Below are 27,321 nucleotides of genomic sequence, written 5' to 3'. Positions count from 1 at the left end.
TCTTTCTGATAAAAACACATTCAAATTAGTTTTTAACATATTATGATCGCTAACTTCTGTTTCTAATATTTCAAATTTTGTAAAACCATCATATGCAATTCGATCCACATAAATATAATCAATGGTCAATCTTTTATCACCATTTTTCCAGAATTTAATAAAGGAATACCATTGTTTGAAGTCTCATTGGCATCCTCAAACCCATAGTGTTTAACAGAGTACTCCATCTAACCCCATTTCTCACTTTTAGCCTCAAGTCATAGGCTATTAATAATTCTTCATCAGAATCTAGATCGACCAAATCTATACATGCAACATTAAAATATCCTGCAATAATATGACATTTAGGGTTAGAAAAGTGCCAATTGTTTAAAACATTCTCAAGCCTATCCACAAATGCATTCAATTCCCTTATTCCTTTGTGCCAATATATATTCACAATGATGCAACTTATTTAAGTGTATACCTTCTCCAGTTCTATTACAGCGAAAAGTGCCTCTTTTTGTATAGTGCCCTCAATAATATCTTTGCTGGAGAAATGAGATTTTATAACTTACATAAGGCCACCTGAAGGTCTTCCCTTTAAACCTTTTACTGCGGCCTGAGATAACCTTGTATCGAGCAAACATTGGACAATTAACCAGCCAAGTCTCCTGTACTAAGATCATTTTATACTTTTTAAGGTAAATTCCTAAATGCGAATTATTAAATAAATTGGAATTACCTCTTGTGTTCCGGCTGATTAGATTCAAAGAATTAATGGGCAGGGAACTGTCAATGCCTTAGCCTATGTACATAGGTCATGGATGGCTGCTTCCCTAAAATAAAAAATCTTCCTCTGTCCTATTATGGCCATAGGGCTGCGAATTCCATTTAATATGTCAATCTTGTTACTCATTAAAAACCTTATGGTGATCTTATTGACTTTTTAAGATAAGAGCCACATCATATTGCCATTGTTCTCCCAAATGTTGAACCTCTTGAATCACTTCATTTTCTTTTAACACTTTAGAATTATTAACAGGCATATTACAATATGAATCTGGCTCCACATCCTGCCTGGCTATTTTTCTCACAAATGTTTTTAGCAGCATTCGGGGCAGAAAAGTTTATCAAGAATTGCTGTTTACTTTGTTCATTTTTAAGTGCTTAGTTTCCTGCCCTTTGGAGGTTCTTCCTGTTGAATGTTCCGCAATTCATTTTGCGTGCCCAATATTTCAATAACCGGCAATATGTCCTTAGTGATAGATGATGCACTACTATCATTGGTAGGGAGAAAAGCAGGAGGCGAACAAACCCCAGACTGTGCAATCAATGGCTAGAAATTCAACCAAATTGTACATTTTCACTAGGTTCAGCAGCCAAGGAGCAGAACACGTATAACACACTTGCCACGCGCGCTACATGTAGACATTGAGTTTTTGTAATCTCCAGCACAGACTGGGTGAAGCACCGAGCAGAGGCTCCCAGGCACAACAATAGAGAAACGATCTGTCGATAGAGCTCCAGGCTGTGCAATCAATGGCTGGAAAGTCGCTCCACCAAATTGTAAGTTTTCACTTCGTTCAGCAGCCAAACAGCGGTACACTTAGAAAAAACGTGCCATTTTAAAATAGCTTATTCTTGGGGGACAAGAAGACGTATCAACACCTAATTACAAAGCAGATAGTCAATACAGTGTCTTAAAGAGAGAATTAATGCCAATGGTGACGCACAATTAATATATAGGATATCAATTATGTCATCATGTAACAAAGGTGCAAATGACATTGTGTGTGTAAGGTAGTTAACAAACATTGCACATTCCTACATATGACACAAATGCCAACATGAGGACCTCCATATTTATATTCCTAGAGAAGAGAAGGGTAACTCTATCATACACTGCCCCTAGTAACGACGAAGCAAGAATAGAACCTTTCATTCCAGCCAAACCATTCCTCTGCTCCCAGTAAAAGAAAACGTTCTATCAATATGCAGTTACGATAGACAGGAAGATGAGATCAGGTATGTACCCCTTTTCCTGAACTATAGTCCACTGTTCTGGTATATTCTTAGGCATTTATAGTGCAGTTTCTGCCATTTGTATGTCCTCTTGCCACTTTGTGTGTTGCAAGGGATGAGTTGGGGAGCTTAATGGGGAAGAGGTAGACGAGCATAGCTGTTGTTCATAAAACTGTGGTGCGACTCAGATCTTGAAAACACAGATCTCAAGGTGGCATGTTGGATGCTGTCCAGAGGCATCTTTGTGTGTGGTGGTGGAAAGGTGAGAAGAGGGTTGTGTTACAGGATGGATGGATGCTAGTCACAAGGAACTCCCCAGGGTGGATGTCAGTTAGAGTAGTGAGATGAGTTTGATGTTTGTGCTAGTTCAATGGTCATGCCAGAGTCTAGGAGAGAGGAACAAGGGGACTGAGTTCCCATCCTCTTCTTTCTTTTGTAATCCCTCACCTGCATTCCCTACGGCTCCTTTACCAACTCCTCCCACCCACCTCGGCAGATAGTGGCCATTCTCCCTCACTCACTCTCTCTCTGTCTCTCCACACATGCCCTCATTTACCTTGTGCAGAAATGGCCAGGGTGTGCCTGCTAAGAGGAAAGAATGCCTGGGAATTCCAGCTCCAACCCTACATGGAGGATGTGTTAATGCTATTATAGATGTAGAAAAGGCATGAGGTATCAATGTGAAGATTTTGTAGAGGCTGGAAGGATTTGTGAAGGCTGCTAATGGACAAGAAAGGGAAAAGGCGAATACAGTGGAAGCTTTTCCAAAACCAGCCATAATAACACCAACACAAGGCTCACACCATTAAGGAACACCCCTTTTATTAGGGAGGCTCCCAGCAACACCAGGACAGGAGACACCATTGTGAAAGAATGCAGCAAATATAGTTGAAAGTTCTTGGAAAACCAAAGAAGAATTACTCATACGATGACATTAGGACATGCCTCCAACATCGACAGAGTGGAAAACTCTTCAAAACCCAGGCGGAAGTACACCAAGGTAGGCCTCTCAACATCGGGACAGACCTCCAATATCACAACACGACAGCTGACATGAAAAATCTAACCCCTGCATTAGCAGCCACTGCTATGTCAGGCTTTTTGATTGAAGTCAGTGGGCCTCATTATAAGCATGGCGGTCCGGGAACTACGGTACCGGTAAGCATGCCGGTACCGTAGTTTCCGGACCACCATACTACGAGCTGTGCTCGTGGGCACCTGTCGGCCCGCCAGGTATGGCCTGGCGGGCAGAGCGGCACCCGCAAGCGCAGCATGTCGGATGCACAGGCACCGTTTATAACGGTGCCTGTGCATCCGGCTTCCCCATTCCCATTTGAGCCCTATTGGGCTCAAATGGGAATGGGGACTGACAGGCACCGGCACCCAGAAATGCAGGAAATACCGGACCCGGCAATGTTGGAATTACCCGTTAATTCCTCATTGACGAGTGCCGTTAAAAATACAACTCCGGCGGCAGCCGTGCCCTTTTTACAGGCACGGCTACCGCCAGGCTTATAATGAGGCCCAGTGTGTTCCAGTGATGCATTTACTTGTGTATTCCCAACTGAGAGCTAGTGGATCGAGTCGCTAACATATGGATTTGTTTACATTTCTTGAAGCACTGAAAAGAACCTGTCGGTGCTGGGTTTTCACTATCCATCTCTATTTGACCCCAATCTCTCCACCTCTCCCTGTCCGTCCATCTGCAGACATCACCCTGCAATCTCCACCTTTTCACTCCCACCCTCTTTGCCCTCTTTTTGACATTATCAGTACACCTTTTTACCCTGTTTCTTGTTTCAGATAGCATTCACCTGCTCTTGCCCTCGGAAAGCTGAGAAGCACTCAGGGACATTGTGAACATACAGAATTGTATACGAAAACAGAAAACAGAAAGATCATAAATCACACACACACCACTATTTAGTTGCCAGGTTTGTGGGCAATAAGGATATTTGTTACTCCAGAGAAATATATTGGTTCATGAAAAAGGAAGAGTAAAATACAGGTTTAGAAAAGTGATTTTTTTTTTATATTGCATTCCAGATTCTATCATGCTAAAATACAACTCTAGACTGTGGGACAAAAGATCCCCCCTGTGACTCAACCCTTGTGTGACTCATGACTTGCTCAAGGATACAGCGTATGACTACACTACACTACAGTAACTATTCTTCTATTTGGAAGTTTTACTTATCACTTTTCTCGAGCATTGGATCTTTCATTAAATTGTCCCATTCATCAGGGTAGGAATCCTCTGTGCAGAAACAAAGCAGTTTACATGTGAATACATTTTTTTAAAAACTGCTTTTACTTTAGTGCTCTATAAGCTTCTTTTCAGGCAATTTGGCCCTGGCCAACGAGTGGTAGTCCCCATAGCTCTGCCTTGGAGGCCATCTTCAGATGATGTACCGTTCGTTCAGTCACCTTCACAGCTCTGTCTTCACTCAAAGTTTTGAACTGATAAAGCTTCAAAAAGGACATTTCTGGAAAGTACATGCAGAGAGATCTTTCATATTTCTAAGACTTATGAAGTTTTCACCTGCAGGCTTCCCCCCAGGGAAGGGGTGGACACCCTTTGACCCCCCTTCAGGCTCTGAGCTCCGGAAAAGGGGGTAGATTTTTGATCTTGACATCATGGCTGCAGGAGATATAATTAAGAAGAGCCTGTTTAAAAGCTGCACCACCTGCCATCTAAAGAATGTGTATGTAGAAAACTGGCATCAAGCATGTCTCTCCTGCCTACATCCTGAACATGACATTGATACATGCAATGTCTGCAAATTTCTATCCAGTAAAATTGTACGGGTCAGCCAAAATAGTACTGTAGCCTGTTTGGGTGATTTGTCAACTTCATCAGGGACTAGCTCTGTGAGGTGCTCTACCTCATCAAGGCCAGGAAGGTCATCCTTAAAGGCCACGCCTTTTATAAGAACAGGATCCCATGAGGAAACATCTAGGGAAGAAAGGGTGAAGGGTGCTGACACGACCCAGGCTCCATTGGAAACTGATCAGCCCTCCTTAAAGGCCATGAAGATGTCTGAATCTTTCTCTACCTCCAGAGGGCTCGATAGACATGAACAAGTCATCCATGAATGGCACCATTAGTAAGTCATCTAAATCGGCAGCTACTAAGTCCCCATCAAAGAATAAAACGTCATTATGCGCACTATTCATGATCATCCCCATGTCAACGAGCACTGTGTTGATGACCACTACACTGCCATCAACAGTATCTTTAGCGAGACTGTTACTAAAGCCTTCAATGGAACGGTAAAAAGCAGTGCTAACAAAGTCAGTGAGGGCCCTGTCAATGGAGGAAGAACCTATTTTTCAATCAGCTGCTCCAAAAGACCTTTCAGCGTCCTCAACCCTTTCTGCCCCAAGAATTGACAGCTCTGCAGCAACACAGCTCTTTCCTCTTTCCCAATGATGGCATTAGAAAGGCATTCTCACTGTTCAACCTTTTGTGCTACCTACTCTGTTGGATCCAATGGACATTCTCCCTGAGAAAATCTTTCAGCATCAATGAGATACTGAATTTGAAGGCCACTTCATAGATGATAGTGATGAGGAAAACTACTAGGGGCCACATCTTCACAACCAAAGCCTAAATGTCTTGCCCCCACTCCACCAACAACGCCTCAATTCCATTTTTTGTCTTTGGGCATATCGCATATCCCAAAGATGGAACTCTAAACAAGGGTACCAGAATTTCCTCTTAGACCCTCTTTGACCCCACCTCTACTAAAACGCACCACAGTCTCTTGATTTACTCTAAAAAGTAAGAAGCTTGTTGGGCCAAAACAGGAGATAGATCTCACTTCTGACTTTGCAATGCAGGTGGGAGATTACTTGGACACGTCCCTTGCTCACTCATACAGGACTGATGTGTTTCATCACTACGTCCAAACGGACAGGGAATCGGAGGAGCACCCTCCAAGGGACTTGCCAGTGGATGAAAAAGGAGCCTTCGATTCAACCATTACAATTCTCTCCATTACCATTTTGGAGGCCATGTGGGAGAATGGCCTAGTTGCAATGAGGAGCTCTTTTGTAGGCCTAGCAGGAGGGTCTAAGGGCCAACGCCAGCCCGGAGTGGCTAGTATCATCAGCTGCTAGGTGAAGGTCAGCAATCCAATTTCCCTCCTATTCAGTCCTGATGGACAAACTGGGCTAACAGCTAGATGCCTTTGGTAAGAGAAGTATTACTAGTGCTGCTACAACATTAAGGCGGCTAATGCTGTGGCCATTCTGGCCAGGTCTGACTGTGAAATATGGTTCAAACTTGAGTTTTGGCCAGATGACCAAAACATTTGGTAATCACTCTTCTGCATGAGGGGAAGGTGGCCTCTGACCATGCAATCTCAGTGGCAGTGGACATTGCTGACACAGGTTTCTGCCAACTAGGAAATGGTGCAGTTCTGTGCAGGTCTCGATATCTTGAAGCCACAAACCTCAGATCGGACATACAGGTTAATGAGGTGGTTGACATGATGTTCAAAGGTGAGGACCTTTTTGGGATGAAAGCAGACAACACCTTATTGGCCATCAAAACTGTCACAGAGACAGCTTGTTCATTGGGATCGCAGCAGCAGAGGTGACACTATCATTCACTTTGACCCGGGGTAATGTATTCAGGATCCGGTGGCGGATTACAATCCTCCAATCACTCCTATTCATGAAGGGATCCTCTTCCATGGATACCACAAAAACTGTAGACACAGAGGTCCTTCTCAATCCAAAGGGCATGCGTCAATGTAGTCTTCATTTTCTCTCCCAGGCACCCTCACACATCATCATTACATTCATCCATGGTAAAAGAACACGTCAGACTATTGGGTGCTATTGCTTCTGTCATGTGGTCGAACACTAGAATTTCTATTTAAAAAGCCCAGTGTACTCCTCTAGTGTACAAGAAGGAAGAACATGTTAGTTTTCTCCAAGGCAACGTCTTGTCACTCTTGCTCAAGAAAGCACTAGAGCTTGTGCCTCAAATCAAGGCTTATTGTACTCAAGACACTACCTTGTCAAGAAAATGTCGGGAGACTGGTGATCCATTTTGGACTCCTGAAGTCTCTCAGGGACCAGTCATTCCAAATATTTACATTGCTCAAGGTCCTGGGTACAAAAGCGCGATTTGTTTACCACCATTGACATGGAGGAGGCCTACTTGCATATCTTCAACCAGCACAACCACAAGAAATCCCTCAGGTTTGTGCTAGATGGATGGCATTATCAACTCAAAATCCTCCCATTTAGGCTCATATCAGCACTCAGGATTTTCACAAAAATGTCTGGCCCTGAAGCCATCGACCTAAAGAGAGCAAGCCATCACATCAACCCATATCTAGATAACTATCTGATCTGAGCCTCATTAAGTTGTCAGGCAAATTGTTTGACATTGCAAACACAAGAAACACTCAAGTATTTGGGATCCTCAAAAAACTGCAGGAAATCCTCCATTACCTCATGCAAGCAGATGGTTTTTTCTGGACATGCAGACACAGTAATCATAAGGACGAGATTGTCCACTGAAATACAGAATACGAGAATACAAGCCCTAGTCTCCAAGATTCCATTTCTAATTGGAAGGAATGTGCAAATGAATCACACATAATAGTCTCTGCTAGGCATGCTTTTGTCCTGCATACTCCTTTTTCAAAACTGTCGACTGCACACATGGCCACTTCATGAGTACCTGGATGCCAGATGGTTTGAGGTTTTGAGTGGCCGGGGACAACAAGATACTCTAAACTGTTTTTTTGTTTGTTGCAAGAACCACTCCGGGTGGCCAAGCAAAGACAATCTGTATGTTGGGGTTCTTTTGAGGGACCAAGAGTTTGCTGCCTTCATGGAGGGCTAGGAATCCCATTTTGATAATAATGTGAACATCTTTTGGACAGGGATGTCAATTCACCAAAATGGCAGGGGTAGCAGAAGCGATATCACACACCGGATGGCATTTTAGGAAGTTATGTCATAAAAACTTTGACCATAATGGCATCGCAGGAAATAACACCATGCAAACTTTGACCTTGATGGCATCACTAAAATGGACATCATAGATGGAAACAGAACAACTGATAAGTGCGTGATTAATACAATAATAGTTATATAAATAAACTTGTAACTGCTTTAGTTATCTAATATAATCAAACTTGGTGCTGCCTTGATATGCCACGTGTGGGGTCAAAATGATGAGAGAAGTACATCCAGTATGATCAACATAGGAAAGGAGATATACCACCTTATGCTACATTGCAGTTGTCATATGCTAAAAGTCCACATTCCCAGGTGGTGGGATAACATGTCACATGTAGTGTCCTACATGCAGAGGGTGCTATGTCTGTAATAGTCTTGTATCCTAGGTATAGTCATATTATTTAAGATACAGGCTTGAATGCCCAGTCTCTGGCATCAAAATCCAAGCCCAGTAACGTGGGTCAAGCCCATGTAATGCTGCATATTCATGTTAGAGCTACCACTTGAAATGCGAATTGTCACACATCCAATTGCTGTCATTACATGCCAACAGTAGTCTCAAAAGGTCATCATATGTTATGTGCAGCTTCACAGGTCTTGATGATATTTGTATATGCCAAATGCAGGCTCAAATGCCGCAGAAAGTGCCTCATAGAAATGTTATGTTACCACCTGTAATGTACATTCTCAGGACGAGTTGTTGCCATCAAATTCCCAGGCAAGCGCACAGTCATAATTAGGATACAGTCGTAAGTTGAAATGTGTGCCCCATACACCTACCGCGCTCACCTTCTGATGCCCGCACTACTTTCCAGCTCCGTCCTTATTGCTGCCTCCGGCACCTCTCTGGCTTTTCATCCTGTCCCTTCTCTAGGCTAATATGCTTCTCTGCCCCAACCGCTCCTCTTTAATTCTGCTTTCTGCTCCCTTCAATGGTGATCCAGTGTCCAGATGCACAAGATTGAAGGCCCTTTTTTACACAGTTGTGGAAATCAGGGAGGTGCTATGCATTTGAAAGCTCACCCCCCAAAAATGGGATGGACTTTAAAATGCTCAGAAATGAAAGCCATCCCTCTCTGCCTGTTTGGAACAGGCAAAGGTGATATGCATTACATGACATAAGCCAGGTCCTGATCCTGTCACGCTTCTTTTGAAAGTGGAACAGAAGTTTTGTGACTGCTGTTGTCACACTTGCATTTCTATCCCTGAAATGGCAGACATTTTTTCTTTTATTTACGTTTTGCAGTTTCAGCCCCCTTAAGGGGTTGTGATATGTTCTCCCAGCACCCAGTGGGATGCTGGGAGGCAATATAACATTAGTGTCACGAGTTCTCCCTCCCCAAAGCTATTGTATGCAAGTGGGCTGCCCAGCGCCCCACTGAAATGTGCTGGTGACCTTTGAGAATAAGTTGACATTTCTCAAACTAATGCAAATAAAAAAGTGCCTCCTCTTTGTTTTTTATTTGCACATTTTTTTTCCACAAAGTGCAGAAAGGTGATTCCGGAGGAAAATGCATGTTTTTATTTTATGTACACTGTGTTTTTTCCATGATTTGACGCTCCATTTAGCCGCTGTTATTGCATGGCACTATCTGTGTCATGACCCATCACTTGGTGGCACTATGGCAGCAGGCATGGATGAAAACTATTTAAATATAAAGCCACTGAATCTCTAAAACGAGTCCTCCTTACAGAAGCAGCAATTTAAAGCCATGTCTCAGGGTTGTTGAGAGGGAACCAATGAAATATTAAAGAGTCATGCAGCGCCTCAGAGGCTGCACTAGCTCACTTTGTGCAGGGAGTTAATACATAGTTAAATTCAGAGGAAAGCACAAGATCAAAGTGCTTACTTATTTGCAGCTTTTGCAGTAGAAGGCCCTAGGAATGGAGCTGCCAAAAGTAAACAAGGCTCTCATCAGAGCTCTCTCCATATTTCACTGCCTCTGGGATTCCAGAACCAGGGGTCAGAAAGCCGGTGCCAGAGGTGGCAGGGGAGTCACCAGGAGTAGCATCTGCTTCCTTTGGTAACCTCTAAATTACATCAATGCTTTTGAAGTTCAGAAGAAAAATGACTGCACATTGATTCCATAGTGCTCTGAAAAGTCTATTGGGCCTTAAAGTCCTCCTACTTGGCATAAAACAAAGTATTCACATTTGACGCAAACAACACCACTATGATGTACTCCTATGTCCCGTCCCTTTTCCTCCACACTGATGGGAGTTCGCCCCATTGGACGGGAATGGAGCCTTTTGCACTGCAAACATTCATTTCCTCTTTAAATTTGTCATTAGCAAGGGTGTGCTTGAGCGTACCCGCCCATACTTTCTCCTTTTACTGGCCTCTCTTACCACTGCACAAAGCTGGATGCCTTACATAGCTTCCCCAAAAATATGTGCCTGGCTCTGTGTTTGCAAATGCTCCGTTGTAGTTTCAGTTGGTGGAACGACCTCTCGTCCTGTGAAGGAATTCATTAAAAATCAATTCTGGAGACCCATATGCTCCTCTGAGGTGCGTACGATTTATTTCCCAGGCACCCCGGCACAGCAAGAACTTCTCTGGGACTGAACACATGAGAGGAGTCCTACGGATCCCCCGTCATCGGGCTGGCAATCCTTGGTAAAAGAAAAAACAGTTTCACTATCATTTTAAAACTGTATTTCTCCTCTAAACCCATCACTGCCCTCTGTGTCATACTGCTGCATCCAATGGCAGTTCCCTCCCTAAACCCCATCCCTGGAGACCATCTTCAGATTTTGAATGCACGCTTCAGTGTTGGGAGTCCTCAAGTTGCTCTCCGAGCTAATTTTGTGTTTTATAAATTTGTATCCAAAACAGTTGATTTTTGCTTATTTATTATCGATGAAGGACAGAGGCTGTCAGCGGGGGCCCGCTACCTGCAAAGATCACTGTCCACCGACGGATCGTCATTGCAGTTCGAGAAGGCCCAGCCTTGCGCCTACTTTCCACCTTTTATCCATGAGTGAAGAGAAGAAGGAAAGTCAAAGCCTCTTCAAACCCTGCATGAAGTGTGGATTAAGAAACGTCTTCGTGGAAGATCGGCATCATAAATGTTTATATTGCCTACATCTGGAACACAATGAGGAGGGTTGCGAGGTATGCTGTGGTTTCTCGGAGAAAACCAAATAAGACTGTTAAAGCAGACTGTCAGCGTAGCTCAAGTCGAGCAAGGTCACTAAATCAGCTGCGGGGCAGAGTCAAGACTCATCTGGGACCAGCCAGTCCGAGGAGTGAACTCACTCCGGGAGGAGGTCAAGATCCTTTGAGGACGCCCTGCTCTCGGGGGTCCAAGAGAAGGCCAAGCTCTGCGATGCTAGCAACGATGGGTTCGCCGCTGATGCGGGTCCCGAGTCAGGGCAAAAGGCAATCACCATCGGCCTCTGCAGTGAGCCTGCCAATGGAAGGGTCCTCTTCAAAGCGGAAGTCCTCAAACCTGGCAAAGCTGTTTGTGTCCATGGATAATCTGACAAAGGACAAGTCCGTAGAGGACTCGTCGAAGCTGGCTAAAATCTCTCAGCCTGCCAGGCCAACAGAGTCGACGACGTCACCGTCGTCAAAAGTGGCGATGAGCTCATCGTCGACGAAGTCAACGACGACCGCTGCGATAGCACTGAAGGAGAGTGGGTCCGTGGATGAGGTGTCCATGGGTGTCCTTAACCCTGAGGGGAGATAAGGCTGCGGAAGCTGCGATGAAGGCAGCAGCAACAGTGGGGTCAGGGAAGGACCCAGTGACTGCACAGACCCACCAACCTCCTGAGAAGATGGTCCCTCCGGTGGAACTCCCCCAGTATGTGGACCAGCGGGCTGTTCAAGATAGGCCAGAACAGATCTACTCAAGTACCAACGAGGACAATGATCTGCAGGAGTATTGCTACATGGATCACAAGGGGTCTCCTGTTGGCAAGAGGAGGCGCGATAGCCCGGATCCTACACTGCTGACTCCTGACACCCCGAGACCTAGGGACGTGTCGCTGGATATTCTAACAACCCTGCACACACTGGTCACGGAAATCCAGCAGAGTATGCCCCCGCGACCTACGCCTTCACAGGACATTCAGGAGCCTCTGAGGCTCAGTTCGCCCCTGTGAAATTGACCAAAAGGGGCACTAGCCCTTGCCATCACCCGACTCCACCAACTCGTCACGAAAAGACCCGACCCAGGGTCCTGGACCCACACACGGAAATAGCTACCAGCGCTACGGGCATCTCCGAGGATGATGAATTCATCACAGCTGACGGTGAAACGCTGCACGTGGACAAGCCCCATAGGGCCTTCGCACCCGATGAAGTTGGATCCTTTCATTCCGTCATATCAAGGGCCTCAGAACTGTTTCAATTAGTCCCTGAGGAGACCAAGAAAGAAGGCTTCCTATATCAACATCTTGAGTCCTGGACGACATCTGGGAGGAAGGCCTGGCTCTTATGAGAAACCCGAGTACAGCCCGGACCAAGCAGGACAGGTTGGAGAAGAAGTACAGGCCAGAAGACAAGAAGGTTGAGGCACTGGAACTCTTTTAGGAAGGGGAACTGGCCTCGGATCATGCTATCATGGTGGCAGTGGACATCGTGGACATGGGTTTCTGCCAGATGGGGAACAGGGTGTCCCTGAGTCATGAAGGTGGGCTGAAGGCAACAAACCTCTGCCCGGATGTTCAGAAGAAGGTGCTGGATATGCTGTTCGATGGGGAGAACCTCTTCAGAAAGGCGGCTCGATGAGTCTTTGCAAGCAATAAGGACCAACACAGTTCCTTGGGAACTCTACAGCAGCAACGGACGTTGTCCTTTTGCTCTTCCAGAGGATAACCAGGAAGATCTTACAAGGGTTATAATAGACTGTACCGACAGCACTACGCTCTTCCTCTCAGGAAGCATACAGGGGTTGCTCTCAAGGCAGCAGAGGACAGCAGCGGCGCTGCACACAGGGCAGAGCTCTGATCCCCAAGCAGGCCTGAACTGGCCGTGGCATTGGGCACCCACCTATGCACCCCTGTGGGAAGCCGGCTGGCAAAGTGCATTGGCACGTGTGTCAAGATCACCACAGACAGATGGGTGCTGGATGCTCTCAGAGGTGTCCTTGTATTCCGCTGATTCAGCAACAAAAAAATAGACCACAGCTTCTGCAGGAGGTGCGGGCCATGTTACAGAAGGAGGCAACAGAACCTTTCCCCCAGTGTCTCCGGCGGTCCGGAGTATACTCCAGGTACTTTCTGGTTCAAAAGAAAACAGGTGGGTGGAGGCCGATCCTAGATCTTCATCACTTCAACAAGTACTTGAAGTCCCAAAAGTTCTGGATTGAAGCGAGGACAATTTTTGACGTTGTTAGATCTGGAGGATGCCTACTTCCACATCCCCATTCACAAGAAACACTGCAAGTTACTACGCTTCGTATTTCAGGGTCAGCATTACCAGTTTAAGGCTCTGCCTTTCGGCCTGAAATCGGGCAGAGGGTGTTTTTAGGAACTGCTTGGCCCTGGTGGCGGCACATGACATCCACGTATACCCTTACCTGGACAACTGGCTGGTGCATTCCTGCTCACATGCTCTGACGGGTGAACACTCATCGAAGACAGTACATCTGCTGACAGAGTTTGGGTTTTCCATAAACTATCCAACGTCTTGCTTGATGCCATCTCAGGACCTGCTGTTTCTAGGTGCCCGACTCAACACAGTGACGTGTTTGGCTTTGCCCTTGGAGAAGAGGGTGAGGGCCATTCAAGGCAAAGTACAGCGCTTGTCATCGGTGCAGACTGCAATGATTCGGTCCATCAAGTCACTGCTTGGCATGATGTCTTCCTGCATCAGCATTGTTCGTCTGTGCAGACTTCACATGAAACCTCTCAAGGAGTTCCTGGATGCAAGGTGTGTGCAGGTGTTTGTGAACTTTGCCGACAAGATCTTGCTCAACGAAGAGTTCCATTGATGATTCAGCGGTGGGTTGTACAGCAACATCTCATCCAGGGAGCTCCGTGTCAGGTTCCTCCTTACCAGGAGGCAGTTACCACGTACACCTCTCTAGAGGGATGGGGAGCCCACACCGGACATTTGCATGCCAGAGGCTTCTAGCAACCAGAGGAGAAGGACTTCCACATCAATGTCCTGGAACTTTTGGCCGTGCTCTTGGCCCTCAAGTTTTTTCTCCTGTCGTTGAAGGGCAAGGTGGTGAGGATCTTCACAGACAACACCATCACCATGTTCTACATCCGGAAACAGGGGGTGGGGGGCGCTCAAAGGCTCTTTCCTAAGAGGCCCAGGACCTGTGGCACTGGGTCGTCCATGAAGGCATGTTCCTCATACTGTTTCACCTAGCGGGAGTCAAGAAAACCATTGCAGACTTGCTCAGCAGTCAACTCCGTTCTTGACATGAGTGGGAACTTCACCAGGACCAAGTGGATTTTCTGTTCGGCAAATGGGGCCAGCCCCAGATTGATCTCTTTGTGACAGCGGCAAACACCAAGTGCCAAATGTTCGCCAGCAGGTTCCATCAACCAAGGAGCATGGGGGATGCGTTCACGTTCTTGTGGGAGGGACCGTTCCTATACGCCTTCCCTCTGTTTTCACTCCTCTTATGTGTGATCAACAAACTCAGACAGTGGGCCTCATTACACGGAAGGCGGTAAGGGTTAACGGTCACCGTTAATGGTACCGGTGACCGTTAACCCTTACCGCCTTACTACGAGGTCCCCTTGCGGGTTGGTACTTTAACGCCTGCTTTTCAGCAGGTGTTAAAAACCAACCCGCAAAGGGACCAGGGTGCTAATTACGGTACCGCAATTTGCGGTACCGTAATTAGCACCTTCCCCATACCATTATGCCCTATGGGGCAAAACTGGGAATGCGGAAGGGCAATGGGGGAAGGGGGAATTACCGCCCCGCCAACCTTGGAATAGGGCGGTAATTCCCCTTTCCTCCAAGGCGGTGCCGGTATTTTACCGGCATGGACCAAGGTGCTAATAGCACCTTGGTCCACCGCCTACCGTGTAATGAGGCCCAGTGTCATTGCAGGATAATCTTGTCGCCCTGGCATGGCCGAGGCAAATCTGGTTTCTGGACTTATTATGACTTATTACGTCTGTCAGTGGCCCTGTCCAACCAGCTGCTGCTGTCCCCAGAACTTCTCAAAGGGGAGGAGGTTTGATTGTGCATCACAACCTGGAGTCTCTCAACTGGAGAGCAGCCCTAGAGTTATGTAGGTTATGCTTTACCTGCAGAATGTAAGGACATTTTGGCCAATTCCAGAGCCTCGTCAACATTGAAGTGCTACGGACATAAATGGAAACGCCTCTCTGTGTGGTGCCGGACTCAGAAGATTACCCCTCAGCGTGTCACGGCTCCACAACTTCTACCTAACAACTTCTATCTCTCACTGCCATATCCAGGTACACCAGGTCCCCAGGCAACCTTCGCTGTGGTCTCACAGGCTCGTCATGGAGTTCCTCAATGGCCTTTTCAGGACTTTCCCATCAGTGAAGGCCCTGCCTCGGCTTGGGAGCTCAATATTCTGCTAACTAAACTCATGGGAGCGCCCTTCAAACCTATGCATCAGGCCCGCTCAAGTTCCTCTAATGGAAGATGGCTGTCTTGAAAGCAGCCTTACTTGTCTTTCCACTCTTCGAAGGTGGTACCATGTACACACCCCACCTTTATGCCACGGGTACTATTGTAATTCCACCACAATGAACCTTTGGTGTTACCTTTTTTCTTTCCGAATCCGTTGTCGCCAGCAGAAAGGGCCTTGCATTCGCTCGACGTTGCTCATGCCTTGAAGTTCTATGTGGCACAAACAAAGAATTTTCAGAAGACTTCTCAGTTGTTCGTCAACTTTGGACCTGTAAATCAAGGAAAGGCCTTGTCGAAGGCTTCCAGCTCCAGATGGCTCTCCGGCTGCATCATGCACTGTTATCGACTGGCTAGCAGGTCTCTGCTAGGCCGGCCGAGAGCCACTCCATCAGAGCCATTGCAGCAACGACAGTGTTTCTCTCTAGTGTGCCCCTGCTCGACAACTGCAGGGCTGCAACGTGGAGGTCAACGCACACCTTCTCAAGGTTCTACTTTGTCGACATGGATTGCAGGGAGGAGTCCCAAGTCAGCCAAGTGGTGCTACAGAACCTGTTTGTTTGAGGTGTGTCTGTTCCAGAGGTGAGTGTTTTTTGCTTCTGTTGAGCCTTGCCACCTCCTGTGGTTGTGTATATGTACTGCTGTGTAATTGTTATTCATGAGCATGTGAATCCATGCCAGACCTCATGCTGGAGAATGTTTAAGTTACTTACCTGTAACTATTGTTCTCCAGCATGGGTCTGGCATGGATTCACATGTGAACACTCCCGCCTTCCCCTTTGTGGCTCTTCTTGGTTTTTACTGCCACTTTACGTGCTTACTAAATCCGAAGATGGCCTCCAGGGGTGGAGCTTAGGGAGAGAACTGTCATTGAATGGTGGCAGAATGACCCAGAGAACAGTGATTGGTTTAGAGTAGAAATACAGATTTAAAGTGAAAGTGTTTATTTCTTTTACTGAGGATTCCCAGCCTGACGACAGGGAATATTCATAAGCATGTGAATCCATGCCAGACCCAGGGTGGAGAACAGTAGTTATAGGTAAGTAAACTTTTCCCAGGCACCCCAGCATGACGACTCCTTCTCTGGGACTGTAACATATGAGAGATTTCATCAGATCTGGGGCTGATGGCTACGCATGGCCTATCACCGAAACTCATTCAGAGGAGGCAGGAGTTACCAGCGACATTGTTGATGACAATACTTCAGTACCTCCCAGGTCCACACATGAGACTCCCTTCTACCAGGACAAGGGCCCGTTCTGAGGGTCTCTCGAAGCTTTCTTCAACGGGTCCATGCTGGTAAGTAAAGGCCCTCATGTCCCTGACATTAAAGGCTACGGAAGTCCCAATATGGCCAACCAAAAGAAAATGGTGCACGAGGAGTGCCCTGGCACGCATAGGGAGCCCTCCTGGAAGATTCTCATGACGATGCAAACAGCAAGACTGGATCCCCATAGAGAGGAATTGGAATTTCTGGCCAGTTGTTTACTAGGCAAGCTGGCTGCAAGTTCTACCTTCAGAGCCCATGATTCTTCAGTGCCCCTGTCTTCGACTTCATCTAACAGAGCCTTCCTTCCTCACTATGGCTGGCAGTCTGGAGTCTGGCACACCTCATGCCCTTCATGCTCATCTACTCCTACTTCATGGACACCTACATCATGGACCTGCCAGCACAGACAAGCATACTGGATTCTAGCCACCGTGTCATTAGCCCCTCTCACTCCTCCCACACCTACATCAAAATCTATGTCAGACTACTTTATGGGGCTTATTCCGGAATTGATGGCTCAGGTGCCCCCCTGCGAACGGCCCCTTCAGCCCAGTTTCTGGTGTATACGCTCTTCAATCTCAGATTTTCCATCTTTTCAGAAGTTCTCTCTAGTTGCCACTGGAGTCACCTTTCTTGAATTTGTTTGGTTCCTTCAGGCTGCAAGGATCTTTCCACCCTGTGATGGGATTTGTTCACTGTCAGTTCTTAAAAGAGCACATGAAGGTAATCCAATCCGTGTTTAACAGATTGCTCATGAGCAGAAATTTGACCATATTTTAATAACTATCTGCAATGCAACTAAAACGATTTTTGCGTTGATGTTGCAGTGATTAAATTAAGTGACTTTGAGATGAAGATAAATTCATCGTATGCCTCCAAAGTTTAAATAGGTAAAGCATATCTACTAATTGATTTAATCCTGCAAACAACCCGTTCTTTCCCTTAACTAGTTAGTGATTTAAGTCGTGTTTTCTTCAGTTGTCGAAGTACTAAAATGTGGTCGCGCTGAGGAAGACGAGGCTGGCAAAAGGATCAAGACCAACTAGTTGTTGAAACTAGTGTACGTTGATTGATGGAATGGCAGCTAAATACAATGGTGTAATATTCAAATTGTTCATTCTTTGTTAGTCATCAGTGCTTTTTGAATCAATGTTATTTTTTAGCACATCATGCACTTTACACATTAGCACTGTTGATGGCACTTTGCCATTGCACCCTTTGAACTGCTGAATGCACTTCTTGAATGCCGGTTGTTAAAGGCGTGTTCCTTGAATGCATTCAAGATTTGTAAAGAATTGTTTTAGATATACCCTTTTAATTGTCGCAAGCACCTTCATTTATTATGGCTATTTCCACAACTGCCTTTTGAGGTGCTAAATGGTTGTATGCTTGGACATTAGGTTTGCTGAATGTTATATGTATGTGTATGTGTTTTTTGAATAGACGTTTTTGATGTAGGTATGTATATTTATGTTTTTTTGAACTGGCCTTCATGAAATAAATTGAATTGTTATTGAATTAATGTTGGCATAATTGAGCTTTGAAATAGAAGTCGTTGTCAGATCTGTAAGGCGATGAGTATGTGTAATTAATTTAAAATTCGCAAAAGAAGTGTGTATTGCTAGGATCTTCCAATCCCAGCAGACGATTACAGACATTTGAGTGGTGGTGGATCAGTTCTGGAGGAGCAAGTTCACCTCAGCCTGGTAGTTCCATATGCTCCTTGGATTAATGGTGGGATGCGTGCTGTGTGTTCCACTAGCCCACTTGAAGATGAGATACCTCCAGCTGCACCTAGTGAGTTCTTAGATCCAGTCCACGGGGAGGCAACAAGATCCCATCCTGAATTTGGCATCTCTGTCTCAGGACCTGGCACGGTGGAACAAGTGCAGCAACTTGACAAGGGACTTCCATTTCAGAAATTCTCTTATTAGAGGCTGGGGTTTCTATGGGGCCTCTCACCGGGCACGTATTCTGGTCCTTTCAAAAGAAGCCTTTTCGCATCAACCCGCTCGAACTGCAAGTAATGTTCAATGCCCTAAGGGCCTTCCTCCCTGTACTCAGATGGAAGCAGATCCTCATCCAGATGGACAGCTCCATATCCATGTTTTACCTCAACAAGCAGCAGGGAACAGGATCCCCTCCATTATGTCACCTGACAGTAGTGATATGGGAGTGGGCAATCAAGCACCACATGTCCCTGAAGGCTATCCATCTTCCAGGAGTACTCGCACAGAAGCCGACCTTTTGGTAGGTTAAACTCTAACAAACCACAAATGGGAAATCAAACACTCTATTCAGGAAACCATATTTGCTTGCTGGGGCCATCCACATGTGGACCTTTTTGAGACGCCCAACAACAGCAAGTCCACCTTCTTTGAATACCAGGTCAGAATTGCTCTGAACTCCTTGAGGTACAATCTGAGGATACAGTGGGACTCCCTCTCTCTGTATGCCTTTCTGCTGATCCCCCTATGCCTCCCAAAGGTCCTGGTGAGGTTCTCCAACTCTAAAAATGTGACACTCTTCCTGATTGTGCTTTCCTGTTTAAACCTTTTGCTAATTAGTAAGAATGTTCCCCCTACCATAAGCTTTGCATTTCCCACAAAATATCCCATGAGTATGGAGGAAAAGGAATAGGATGTAGGAGTAAGAGTTATCAACCCACCAGTCATCCACTGTAAATCACTAAGTTAGCAGTAGCTGACAAGCAGATAAGGACTGATGGGAGAGGCTGGTGGGAGGAGTCCGCATGGGTGGATACACCTAGGCACATCCTTGTTTGCATCAAATTTAATGGCTCTAGTCCTGTCTCCTGGGGACTGACCCGCATCAGAATGGTGGAAATTGGACTATGTACTAGGAGTACAGTAGTTACTATGCGGAGTAACTTTATCTTATTACATAAAGAAACAAAGAGGAACCAAGAGCCTTTGGATATGGGATGTTTCTCCTCCCATTTGCTCTATCCAGCATTTAGAACACCTTAGTGGAAACGCTGAGCAGAGACCTCACAGCGTATCACAAGTGGGAATTGAAACACGATTAGGAGACTATGTTTTCAGGACATTGTGCAAACTCCCAGTGCCAAACATTTGCCAGCAGATTTCATCATCCTGGCAGTCTGGAAGAAGGATTCTTGTTCCCTTGGAAACATATTTCTATGCAACTTTCTCCATCTGACTCTCAACCCAAGGTTTCTCAGCAGCATGAGACAGCAACCTTGTCAGATGAATCTCTTTGCCTCTGCCTCGACCCACCAGTAATGGTTCTCAGACCTGTTGCTGCTGTGCCAAATGCAGCCCATTGTTAGCTGATAATGCCAAACCTTCCTTCCAGGCAACACAGCAAAAAATTACTTGACAATCTGTGACAATTCACCAGGTCTTGTGCATTCTCCCCAGGGGGGAGCCCTTTCCTATGAGGCTAGTGAGGTGAGGCTGCTACCCAATAGTCCTCCTAGGGGTGGTAATATGCAGGAGGACATCATATGTAGGGACTACCCTCCTGAGGTTAAGGACGTCCAAATGGGGAAAAGTCTCTGTATCACCACCACAGCACATAATCCCCTACCCTGATGGTTACCTTTTTCAGCCATCCTTAATAGTAGAACCATCTGCTACTGTAAACCCATGATTGTGACAAGTATAAAACCTACTGAGATGAAGAAGAACATGAGAAGCATATGTAGTGACAAGATGAAGAGTCAGCTAAGTACTGTAATGAGGTGGCTTGGTGGAGGCATGAAGAGTGCAAAGGAGACTTTCACAAATGGCGCTGACGTTACGCGAGGGCGGCGCCAACAGTGTAAACTGGAAAGCGAGAACAGACAAAGGAGATCTCATCGTGGAAGCCAAGAGTAGGCACACAAAACCTGGGAAGTTCAAGTTCTCTCCGGGAGCGAGAGAGGAAAAGCAGGATGTTGCCGGAACGTCCTGAGAGCTGGCAGGAACAGCTGGAAGGTGGACCTTTGGGTCCAGAAACAATGTTGAGTCCACAGAGCCCTGCAGTAAGCGAGTAGGATGAGGAAAGGACCCTGAGACCCAAGGAAAAGCGAGAGTCAGTAACAGGAATGACAGAAATACCAGGTGGGGTCCGGAAGAGGCCCAGCTCACTCAGTGTGCATTGGGAGACATCTCCCTTGTCGCAGTGGCCAAACCCATACCAGTGCTCAAGCAGAGTGCATAAGGAGTTATCTCTCTCGTCGCAGTGGCCAAGCCAACACCACTGTTCCAGCAGAGCTGAACAGGAGTCATCTCACTCATCACAGTGGCCAATCCAATACCACTGCTCCAACAGAGTGCATTGGGGGTCATCTCCATCATCGCAGTGGCCAACCCAATACAACTACTCCAGCAGAGTGCAACGGGAGTCATCTCCCTCGTCGCAGTTGCCAAGCCAATACCACTGCTCCAGCTGAAGGCATCAGGAATCATCTTCCACGTCGCAGTGGCCCAACCATTACCACTGCTCAAACCTTCAGAAAGGTTTACAAGAAGGAATCAGAGGAGTCTGGGAAAGATACTTATCATGCAGACAATAAAGGGAGGCCAGATAAAGCTGTGAACTTTTCTACTTCTTGGAAACAGTTGAAGGTACTGATACACGCTTTCTGTTAACGTGCTGAAGGATCGCTGTGGAGAACTTTGATAAAGGAACCAGGGGAACAGAGTCATTCCTTTGGTCCTGTTTTGAAGGGACACTGAAGGAATTACTATTATGAGAAGACAGAAGCAAGCCACCAGAAGAAGGGAGTCATTCTCCGGGTGAAGGAACTTTACTTTGTTACAGACTTTTGGTTTAAGTGTTTGGGTTAGATTAATAGGTTTCTGATAGGAAGGAGAACATATTATTTTTGGACAGACATTCTGACGGGTCGTTAAAGATTCCTAGGTTGAAGCAGGGCATGCTCCTTAGAAGTGGGGAAAGATTGGTTATTTCTTTCATAATAAATGTTCGTAGCCTCAAACATGACCCCGCATTCCCTAAATCTCAGAACATGGCTTCTAGGAATTTAGAAATCTAACAATTCCTTGGAAAGGTAGGCAGATGTTTTAGCTGTAACAAGAACTCCTTCAATCAAATGCTGCTATGGCAAAACAATGAACATTAATCTGTTCATAGTGTTTTCAGGAAAGTCTTACTCCGTTTGATTGTTATCTGCCTCAAATCTTTACATATCTGCTAAGCCTGTGTAAATAAGGTAAATAAGGCCTGGCTTTCTCATAAACTAAAGTCCAGCGTTTTCTCACCTCACTGGCCAACGAGATGCTCATTTTCTGCGGTCTCAGACGATCATCAAAGTGTTCATGAAGGTATCTCTTGTTCAGAAAGTTTTACCTGTGTGGAAATTGGACATGATTCTTTCTAAATTGATAGGGAACCCATTTAAGCCTATGTATAACTCACAACTCAAGTTGGTATACTCGAAGAAATTTCCTCCATCATGGTCATAACCAGCTATGGAAATTCAAGCACTGGTGGTCCATGAACAGCACCTAAAATTCCACAAGGACAGGTTCATTCTATGAGCTATGCCCACATTTTTCCAAATGCTCCCATGACATTACATCAAAATCAGCCAATAATCTTTCACACCTTTTTTGACAACCCGTCCATACTAGGCAAAAGATCTCTCAACTCCCTGGATGTAAAGATAGATTAGAAGTGCTACACTGATCGCACAAAGAAAGTTCATCCTTCAGCCCAACTGTCTGTAGCGTTCTGTCACAATGGCACAGGAAAGGAACCTTCCAAAGTGGGCTCTGCCAGGTGGCTGTCAGCCAGCACTGGACTGTACCACAAACAATCCTGGAGACCCAGAGCAAAATCCATGACATCTGCAACTGCTCTGGTGGCAGGGGTTCCTCTGGAGGACACTGGTCTGATTAGATGTCCTTGTGGGTATGTATTCAGCGTGGACCTAGCTTAGAGAAGCAGCAGACCGCTGTACAACTCTGGGTTAATAAGAGTACAAGAAAGGGGCATACATTATAGCATGGCTGTGTTACATACTACTAAGCAACAGAAGCAAAAATGAGGGTTCAGGTGGGGCCGAATTGCAGCATTGAAGTTTGCTTACAACATCACCGAATTGTACTGCATCGACGAGACGTTCACAGTGGAGTCCGGGGTCAGCCAGGCTGCCCTGCAGAGCATGTTCTTTTAAGGTAAATCTCATTTTCTCCTCCTTCTTGGCAATAAGAAAACTTTTTTAAACTGCTTTTCTACTAAATAGAATGATAGATTAATTGCTGGAGAACAAAAGGTAATTGACCTATATGTGCACTTCTACAGCATTGATATCTTTTTATAGATTCTCATACAACTAACCCTCCGAAACTTATTTGAGGCTCAGTGTTTACCATCATCTGAAGATTGGCACTGTGGTGAAGCTAAGGGGCTGCTTCCTTATTGTCCAGGAGCCCAATGCCCTGAAATGGAGCTGATCGACCACTAAAGTGAATGTGCATTTTTTGTGTTTCATGTGATGATTTCCAAAGGGCATCAACTTTGAAATCTAATCTGTACCCTTCCATTTCATGGCCTCTTTATTCGTATTTCTTTTTGCCCCTTTTTTCATATGAGAGGGTTTCATTCCCGACCCTATTCCCCTTCCCAGGCTTTTCCACCATTAACCCATTATTCCCCCAGGTCCACCCTTTTTTCTTACTTTTAGGCCCCTTTCCTAAATCGCCATGTATTCCCTCTCTCTGCCTTGTTTACGAAATGGCATTGTTCATAATATTCTTTTAGCAATGTTTTTTGTGAAATTAACATTATACACCTTTTTTGTCTATGTACAAGTAAGCTGCCTTGTTAATGTTTAGAGGATTCCTGCTTGATGACGGGGAATATTCAACAGCATGTGAAGTCGTGAATGGTATTAATGCTGGAAAGTATTTATTTCTTTTGGTGCCTGTGAAGCTGCACATGGCCTATGATGGTAGCAGCTGCACATTTGGGGTTATATTTTTTACGATATGATGACTATGTCACGCATATCATATAGAAATTGCGGAGTTTGAGGCGGAAATAATACACAAAAGCCAAAACATAATGGCTTTGCCAGTGTTTGTTTCAGCCTGTCTTGCCTTTAAATCTGTTTTCAGTAGTTTATAGAGATTTGGGGCCTCATTACAAGTCTGCCGGTCCAGAATTAAGGGTGCTGGTAGCAACGTACCAGCACCCCTTATGAACCGGCAGACTACAACTATGGCTGCGGGGCCTCTGCGCCTGGCAGGGTCCGACCTGGCGGGCGCATCGGCACTGATAGGCACATTTTTCATTGAAGCACCCGCACTTCTAGCAACAGTGCCGGTGCTTCCATCTCCCCACTCCCATAGAGTCCTATTGGTCTCTATGGGAATGTGGACTGAAGATTTCCGCCGCCTTACATCCCGGCCCGCAGGAACTTGTAATGTCCCCGTGGCACAGAATCTCAGGTGGCAGAGAGTGGTGTTACAGGGTTGGCTGCAACCAGCCGGTGGCACCGGCGGGTTACCGTCAACATTATAATGAGGCCCTTGGTTTATATGCAGGAGTGCAGCATTCTGTTGTGGTTGATTGATGATGTTCCAAGTTAGGCAGGCTCTTCTGGCTGTTTCTGGCTTGCCAATTTAACAGAACGGCACACTACAGAGGGAATCAGCAAGTGCTCTGCAGCGCATACAGCCTGCCACCAGGTCACTATCCTGATTACCATCCTGGCAAAATGTCTAAGGTGCTAATGGCCTTGATAGTGGGGTTTTCAATAGTTGAAAAATGCTTGTGGCTGAGTGTCATTTCATTAAAGAAAAGCAAAACCAATATCAGATAACTGCCATGAAAAAAGTGAAGCAAGCTCTATTTTCTTTGCTGCCCCTAAGACGTTGCAGGAGCAGTGGCCGGGAGCAAATAGCAGAGGAACCAGAGAGGCAGATAACCGTGGCAGAGGAACCGGAGTGGCAAATAAGGTCTCTTTGTTTATACATTACTTGTCAGCCTTCTCTATCCTTAACGCTGCTCTTCTTAATACGCTTGACGCTCTTCACACCACTCGTCCGTTTCGCCCCTCCCATAAGCCAACTCAGCCTTGGCTCACTCCCGATCTCTTGCTCCTGTGGTCCTTTCTTCAGCGAGCAGAACGTCACTGGAAAAAAATCAGTCTTCCTCCGCTAAGGCAAAACGAACGCACTGGAAATGGGCAGAGATTATTAACTTATTACAGCTAGGGAGACATGGCACATGAGGAGGGACACCGCTTGTAGGTGTTGTTTGGTTATTTACTTACCCATTGACTGCCCATGGCCATGCACATCTTAAGGCCATTCCCACCCACTTGCTGCCCCTCCCTGTCCAAAACACACCCTCCTGGGATCTCGTTGAGCTAACTTTATCAACCCTTAAAATCAAACTTTGCATTGCCAGGGTTTTTTCAAAGCAGTCTTCGGAGAGCTAATTGTTTCATTAGTGTTTTAAACTCACTACTGGTGTAATAGAAATGTCTTAACCTGTTCTGCGTTGTGCTTGGCCATCAATGAAGTCCTGTTAAAAACATGCATTAGCAAAGTCATCGGTTTTGGTAGGTAGTTTAGGTACTAGATAGGCATTTCCCAGGCACTGCTATCATAAGCCCAAGTACAGCACCATTTTCAAGCTGCTACCATTTCCAGTTAATACCATTACGGCAATGCCTGGAAAATACCTTTCCCTTATCCACACGAAAGTCAAAACTGTTGGCATTGACAATTGTTGTCTAAAATGCTAGGGTGCGACTTTCGTGAGAAGTGGGAAAAGGGGGGGAGTCGGTGCAAGGACCAAATGGAAGACATGCAATGCAAAAAAGGTTTGTCCTCAAAACAAGCTCTAGGCAATTAACTTTTGATTGCTTATTCTTTGGTCTTTAAGAAAATGAACTATAATCCAGTTATCCGACAAATGTTTATGAACCATTCTAGGTTAATATTTCGTTTAAATGTATAAAGCTCTTGCTTTGAGTCACATGTATTCTTCTTCTAAGGTTTATTTCTGGCATTGTACGAACCTATCCCATCAATTTCTTGAATGTATGTTTGCAGCAGCCCATGCCTTATCTCTCTAGCTGTCTTTGCTTGCTTTCTCTAAACTGAGCCACTGCGCTCTTATTCTCTGTCCTTGCAGTTGAGTGCCCAGCTCCGGCAGCACCCTTCGATCATCGGATTGTTTCAGCGAGACATGCGCAGATCAACAACTATTACACCGTCAACAGAGCTGAAATTATTGGAGGGTAAGTTGGTAGTCGTTCAATACATTTTTTCTGGTTTTACATTTGTGAATTCCTTAGCTTGTAAAATAGAAATGTGAAACCACCATCGGGTGTAAATAAATAATGAATACTGTGACAAATCAACTTTTGGGGCACCAGTGGTCCAGGAGTGAATATCGGTTTCTAAACCATCAATCAGCACCACAACTCTAGTATCCAAACAGATTGGAAACACAATAAAATTATAAACCTCCTTGTCCAATTTTGGTAACTTGGACGGAACAGTAGGCTTATCTCTCAAAGGTTGCGGATCGTTGGTTAGTTGCAACACAGCCCTAAATACAATTATTACTCAATAATAAAAGGGACTGTCCAGTCAAGGTTGTATACAAATATCGACTTTATTATGATCACAATTGACAGTTCTAGCACACTACAAAATACAACCCACCCTGTAAAGGAATGCAGAGGACAGACAGTTTCAAGAAGGAAAGGTATGCACTTTGGATAATGACAGGAGGGTAGTTGGTAAAGTAATTAATCACAATAGTTCAAGGATACTTGGTTATAACACAAAGGGAGCAATGGGTCGTAAAATATTACTAGGAGCCTTCGGAGGAGGACCATGGGGACAGAACCACAATGTACCTTGTGCTTGTAGAAATTCGTGGTGCTTGACAGGGTCGAGCCGATTCCAGGGTACTTTGCAACTCCAGCGAGTTCAAGACAAGAGACAGCTGTGGGTATCAGATGGCAGGCAGTTCGGAGGGCGAGGCTGGATGGACGGCTGCAGACTGAGCTAGAGGGCAGTTCGGGGTCAGGAATCGTTGTCTCAGTGCTGGTTGCTGGGTCTGAAGCACTGGTCGAGGCATCTCGGACAACGTTAGCGACTGCAGCTTGACAACAGTCAGCAGTGCAGTCGGTTGCAGCCCGAGGAGCTGGTTGATGCTTGTCGATGCACTCCTCCTAGCTTCTTCACTGGGCTTGCGTCGTCCTTTAAGCCGGACAGCCCAAAGCTGAGGAGAGGTTTGCAGGCAACGGCCTTGTCCTTGGTTTGGTTCAGAGACTTTGTGGCACTTTCCACCTAGGAAGCTTGCTTGCAGAGCCTAGCAGGGCACGCTTTGTGCTGGCTGAGTACTGGTTCTAGAGCTGCTGGAGGGTCCTCTGGATTCAGTATCTCGCTCTGTTCCCTTGGAGATGTTTAGGGGAGGGATCTTGCTTCCTTCTCTTGAAATCCTGGCCTTCCTTCGCTGGCAGAAGATG

General features: G+C 45.8%; 1 protein-coding gene across 2 annotated transcripts in view; it reads left to right on the top strand.

Moving 5' to 3' along the window:
• MYLK4 (myosin light chain kinase family member 4) overlaps window positions 1–27,321 on the top strand; it is a 282,708-nt gene that overhangs the window by 119,935 nt on the left and 135,452 nt on the right. For both annotated transcript variants that reach the window (XM_069613527.1, XM_069613526.1), the window contains exon 5: window positions 25,974–26,079. In XM_069613527.1, coding sequence (XP_069469628.1) covers window positions 25,974–26,079 — 106 coding nt within the window. The remainder of the gene's footprint in view (window positions 1–25,973; window positions 26,080–27,321) is intronic.

Source organism: Ambystoma mexicanum, chromosome 5p, assembly GCF_040938575.1.
Source record: "Ambystoma mexicanum isolate Mex_15411 chromosome 5p, UKY_AmexF1_1, whole genome shotgun sequence".
Lineage (NCBI taxonomy): Eukaryota > Metazoa > Chordata > Amphibia > Caudata > Ambystomatidae > Ambystoma > Ambystoma mexicanum.
The sequence above is the reverse complement of the archived record's forward strand: the minus strand, read 5'-3'. Positions and strand labels throughout refer to the sequence as shown.